Source organism: Apodemus sylvaticus, chromosome 6 (genome assembly GCF_947179515.1).
Source record: "Apodemus sylvaticus chromosome 6, mApoSyl1.1, whole genome shotgun sequence".
Taxonomy (NCBI): Eukaryota; Metazoa; Chordata; class Mammalia; order Rodentia; family Muridae; genus Apodemus; species Apodemus sylvaticus.
Genome location: NC_067477.1, coordinates 115,215,399 through 115,221,398, shown reverse-complemented (window position 1 = coordinate 115,221,398; position 6,000 = coordinate 115,215,399). Strand labels below are relative to the sequence as shown.

Here is a 6,000-nt window from a genome sequence, read left to right as displayed (position 1 = left end):
TTGGTAGTTTTCTACCTTTGAGCTCATCTTTGTGTAGAGTCCCTTCACTGAATGTACCTTCTGTTCCTACAGGGACTCAGACTGATGGTATAGAGTACCCTTCTGTATCCTGTAGGCCATCTACTGAAGTCAGGGTGAATGTTTCTCTATCTCTGTAGCCCACACCCTGCCTCAGTACGCCGGATCTGGCTCTAAAACTTAGTGTGCACATTCTACACATCAATAATAATCATCACCTGCACTGACTCAGTGAATCCCCACGAGAGTCCCGAGACTCTCATCCCCTTGAAGAGGTAAGAGCAAAAAGCGTCACAGAGGTTGCATGGCCTGCGCCAGGTCACACGGTAAGCACGTGGCAGATCTGGGATTCCATCCCAGGCATCGTGACTCCCTGAGTCAACGGTCTCAAGGCTGCTTTTGGACTCCCTTTCTGTTTGTTGTTTTGGAGGTGATGGTTCTTAGCCAGGGCATCAAAAGAACCTGTTTGCCAACTCAGGGGCAGAAGGTGGAATGCTGGTCACCATGGTAACAGAATCAACAGACAGCACCGGTTGCTGAGCCCTTGGGGGCAGAAGTTCTGCTGCTGGCAGGGAGGTGGCTGGGTCAGCATGGGGCAGTGTTTAAGATACCAGATGCAGTGGGAGGACCTGGAGGAGTACCAGGTGCGTAGTCAGGTCACAGATTCGGGACAGAACTAGGAGCTTCCCAGAGCAGGAGGGACAGAGGAGAAGAACTCTTGCCTGAAGTTTAGAGTCTGCCAGGCTGGCAGTGATATCTTTTGCTGTTCCTGTACTTGTATCCACATGATCCAGACCAATACTTAAACCTCCTCACCCCGTATCTCCCGCCCCAGAGCCCAAGGTTTTGACTTTGGCTTGGATCAGCTCTGCCATTCTGGGCCACTTTGCCTTTTCCCAATGATGTGGCCAGGAGAGTAACAGCATCATCCTGCCCTTTGCTATCACCACAGGCCTGGTCCTGTGGGCTTTGATGCCATCACTTCTTCACTACAATGGGAGAGCTTCATGCTCTTCCAGGGCTGGGGGTTGGAGGGCGGGGCTGGATTGAGTGTCAGTCTCCTCTCTGATTTGTTGCAGGCTCTGACCTTCCTGACAAGAAATGAGATTCTGTGGTGCGTAAAGACTCTGGTCCTCCTTTCCCTTTCCCCAAGCTGGATTCTTTCCTGCTGTGGTTCTGTTCTGGCCCTGGGTGGTAATCCCTTCTCAGAACCACACAGACAGTCCCAAAGCAACATCTGGGATGGGCAGAAGTCGTGAGAGTCCACTGGAGATGCCAGACTCAGGCTACAGTGCTGTTACCACCAGCCAAGGCACAGGTTCTTTGTAGATGTCGAGACTCCTTGGGGCAGTGAGGAAAACGAAGAAAGGCTTAAACTGTGTAGGATGAGCCGACTGGGGCCACGCATTGCCCAGTGAAGCTGGAAGCATCACGAACACTCATTTGGCTACCTGTCTCATCCCCTTTTCTGCCCCCCTCCTCCAAAGCTTCCTTCCAGCGTTCAGTCTGTGCCAGACACAATGGGGGGCAGAGAATGTGTTCTCAAGTAGGACTCTGTCTTGTGGGAAACCTCTTGGCCAAAGTCCTACTCATCCAGAATGGAGTTGTGACAAATGGCTCTATAGGGCATGGAATGAGGTGGCCAGGGTAGTGTACTTGTAGTCAAGTGCTCAGCAAAATTGTGTGGTGTATAAATGAGCATTCTAGGACACTTCTGGAGGAAGACAGTGAAGATGGGAATGAGAAGACCTAGATACACACACATACACACACACACACACACACAGCACCCCTTGTCCTCATTGGCTCTTCTTGAACTGACCGTTCCTAAACATCACAAACATTAGACTCTCCAGGCACAGCAGGGGTAACTATGTGACAAAGAGCTATGGAGACCAGGAACTGTCTTGAGGTTTAGCTACCTTTCCTTTTAAAAGCACTACTTATTTACAATTTTTTCTATACTGGGAATAAAAGTTAGGGTTCCATATGTGCTAGCCAAGGACTCCAGCACTGAGTCACACTCTGAACTCACTCTTTCACATAGAGGAAAAAGAATGGCAAAACTCCAAGTAAACTGTATCCTATGACTTACCTAATCCCTACTAATAGTTTCTTAGAAGTAATGTATACGTAAAACATAAAACAAGAGGAAAAGAAGCAACGTCGTAATATGACTAGAAAATCCAAACAGGACACAAGTTGTAAATGCAAAGCAAATGCCCCATTCTCTCCACGGGCCCTTCCTCCTGACTCAGTTCCTGCTCAGAGTCGGTGCATCATCCAGACTCCCGGGAGAATGGTCCACGCACACACCTTCAGGAATGGCTCACCCAAGAACACCGCTCTTGCTTCCTGGGCCTGCATCCTGTTCATTTCCTTCTGTACCTTTGTCTTTTTTTTTTTTTTTAAGTTGTCCTCTTTGCCGTTTTATATGAAGCATATAGAAAGCCACCTGTTTGTCCTCGTGGCTCTGGATGGCCTTTGCTTTCATGAACTGTAACTTAATATCAGACCCTGTTGTAGACACAGCCTGTTGGGTGGTTGTGATGATGGTGGTGAGGACCTGGGGGGAGAGACTATGGGTGCACACGTTTCCCCCTTGAGCGTTCTTCCCCCATTTTCCTTTGCCCTGGGTTAGCCTCCTGAGAATGAGGTTCTTGGAAGCAAGCCATCCTTAGGTCCCCCCTCCCACTGGAACTGACCACCCAGGTCTTGAGGTGACAGCTGTTCACATCCTCTTCCTTGCCTGCTTCTGTCTCCCATCAAAGGTGTGCATTATGGTTTGAATGTAAATGTGCCAGCAGCAGGCTTGTGTGTTTGAACACTCGACCTCCTGCTGATGACACTAATGCTATTTCAGGAAGTTATAGAACCTTTAGTGGGTAGGGTGTCACTGACAAATGGAGGACTATAGGGTTACAGAAACTTCTGTTTCCAGATCTCTTTGCTTCCTCATCCACTAGGATTTAATAGGCCGTCTCATAAGTCCCCAGGAGTACAAACCCAACATCCCAGCTGCCCCGGCCGCCGTGCTTGTCTTCACCACGAAGAGCTGTATCCCTTTGAAGCATGACCCAACCAAACCCTTCCTCTCACAAGTTATTTCTGTTGGACATTCTGTCAGAGCAATGAGAAAAGCAACTAATACAATGTCTTTATGTAACTGGCCTGGCAGAAATGAAGATATTCTAATGAGACACCATGCGTCTCAATCTATCAGACTATTCAAACAATGGATCCCAAAGAATGGGAATTTCTCCAGGAGTCTCATGCTCAGAGAAAGAAAAGGTAGCGGCCATCATGGGAGCTTGTCTACCTGAAAGAAGTTTCACACCGTTCTAACCACTTGTCAAACCACCTTACAGAATGAGACTGAATCCCAGATAATGATGGGTCAGAGATAGATGGGGGCCCACCTTGACCGGTACTGCTTAGACGTACATATGTGCACATCCTCAGCTCTTTGTCTGGACTTTAACCTTGCTGAAAATGACTTGGAGAGGGGCTGGGTTCCTTTGTTCCTCTTCCCAATGTGGTCATGTTGAATAAATCCTTTTCTGCTTTCCACTATTAATTTAGTTCCTTTAATTGGCTTATGAAGGGTGGTGAGTGGCCAAGCCTAGCTTGGAGCACAGTGCTTGACCCCCAAATCTGATAACACTTCCCCTGGAAAAGGTGCAACTTCAGTTGTCCAAATGTTGCTAGGGAAACTGTGCACCAGGTCAAGCCTGTCCCACAAGCTTCTCTTGCAGCTCTTTCTGACTCACCCTGACTGATGGCTCCACTCCTGAGCACAAGGAGCCATGCCTCCCTTTGGACAGCTCCTGCTAAAAGGCTTCTCCCTTTGGGGCCATGGAGAAAAGGAATAGATTAGGTCAAGGGTGTTGGGTATCCTGCCTAATAAAGACAGTGGAGGAGACGGTGGTTCGGCTTCCACTCTACATCTGTCTCTAGACTTGCACACCTTCAGATAAGATGGACAGCAGCAGAGGAAACTCCAACACGGCAGGGTGACACTGGAGAAGGTCCCGCTCCTTCAGCAAAGGTGACACCCCAGCCGGAGGAGATCATAGGCTGAGGAGCAGCTGAAGATGTGGATGAGGACCTCAGATGATTAGGGTGCTCAAGTGTTATGGTTCAAAATGAAGAAGTTACTTCAACTTGGTTGTTCTCCTTGCATCCTGATGTCTCAGGAAACATCGGTGCTGATTCAGCCACAAGCAGGATGCCATCTTGGGTGGCTGGGAGCCTCCATGGAGACCCTTAGAAGTATGATGTTCAAGACTACAAGATTAAATCAGGAAAGTTCGTGGAGCATCCAGGTCAACCTGGGGAATGAGAGTACCACTCATGTCTGTTCCCACTACCAAAGGAAGAGTGAGGCATGCTGTCTGTTTTGCTTGAAGAAGAAAGAAACCTGTAGGCACAAAAAAAGAAAGCCATAGATGAGAAAGGTCAACAGACACATGAGCAGTACCAAGTAGATAGGTTCTAAGACGGACTCAACTGTGTAGAAAGCGGAAAGAATCTGATGTGCAGGGCCTGGAGTGATAGACTCAAACCCCGGAAAGGCCCGGGGAGCTTAGACTGCCACAGTGAAGAGTCAGGAGAGAACACAAAGGGAAACTGAGGGTCTCAGGTGAGTCTTCCTCTTGCCTGTGAGTCACTTGGCCTGCCACCATGCTCTGGTGAGAGAGGAGCTCACACTCTGGATAAGAGTCACAGCCAAGCACAATGAGGAGAAGAGGATCTTACATTGAACCTTCAAATCCTTGCCGTAAGTCTGACCTGGACTCTTACATGTCAACAGGGAACAAAAGCGCCTACCCCATCGTGACATTTCAGGATGCTGAGACGATAGGAAGACCTTCCACAGGGGAGGAGAGGAAAAATGATACAGATTGGGTCTGGAACCAGAACAGCCTTGGGCTGGATGAGAAAACATAATCCTTTCAAAAATTCTTGGGAAAGACATTTTCAATCTAGAACAAAGTTCCTGGCTAGTCTATCCACCATGAATATAAATGGGATAATAATATCTTTACATGCAACTAAATAAAGGGTGTACACATATCTGAGGCAGCTTTTTGAGGATTTGCTTAGTAATCAAGCTCAAGGACCCAGGACTCAAGAAAGGATTCTACTAAATGGATGGAAAAGTTAATTACAAGGATGGTAATGAGGAAAGGCTCTATCTAGCGGGACAACGGAAGCAGACCTGGCAAACAGCCAGCTCTTTTCCATGCTGTAGAAAGTTTGGTGGATGAACTAATGACAGACATACTGCAATCTAAGAAAAAGAAAACAAGGCTGTGGTTAACTCTGGGAAAAACAAAAGACTTACAAGAAAGAGAATGCACTCGCATTACACACGGGAAACCAGCTGTGAGCAATGTTTGAATGATAAATAAAATATAACAGTAATACGGTAAATACAGAATATCGATTCGGGCGAATTGTTTTAAATTGGGACGTTGGGAAAGGAGACATATAGAGAGAAATAAATCCTCCTCTTAATAGGGGCATGCCGCAAGATAATGTCTATAATGAAACGGCACTGACAAGTTGGTAGCATTAGCACAGTACTTAGAAGTGTTATATAAATATTAAGAAGAAAAACCAGGAGAAACAATAAGCTGTTTGTAAAATGCCTCTGGAGAACAAAGTGGATAAGTGTGGGGTGCAGGATATAAGTCATCCTGACGGTAGGCTTTAAAGCTCTTGTTTTTAGCCTGTTGCAGTGTATTGCTTTGGAAAACTAGACTGGGAGCTGAAAGATGCTGCTGGTTTCTGAAGTTAAGATGGTTATACACACCGATGCACAAGAACAGTTCCTGGAAAGGTACAACACATGCGGCAAACAGACCAACTCCTCAGGGGCCACCAGGGTCTCAGACATGTCCATGTCAGTGGTGCACCGTCGGTCAAGGAGGAAAACAGCTGAGACATTGATTCATAGTGCGGGCTCAGAAGGTACCT

At 47.3% G+C, this 6,000-nt stretch overlaps 1 protein-coding gene across 1 annotated transcript in view; it reads left to right on the top strand.

Annotated features, from left to right (window-relative positions):
• The first annotated feature begins 608 nt into the window (after window positions 1-608).
• The window catches only part of Cib4 (calcium and integrin binding family member 4), a 57,195-nt gene continuing 51,803 nt past the window's right edge, over window positions 609-6,000 (top strand). The window contains exons 1-2 of the mRNA XM_052184777.1: window positions 609-662; window positions 1,098-1,132. Of these exons, the coding sequence (XP_052040737.1) occupies window positions 609-662; window positions 1,098-1,132 (89 nt within the window). The remainder of the gene's footprint in view (window positions 663-1,097; window positions 1,133-6,000) is intronic.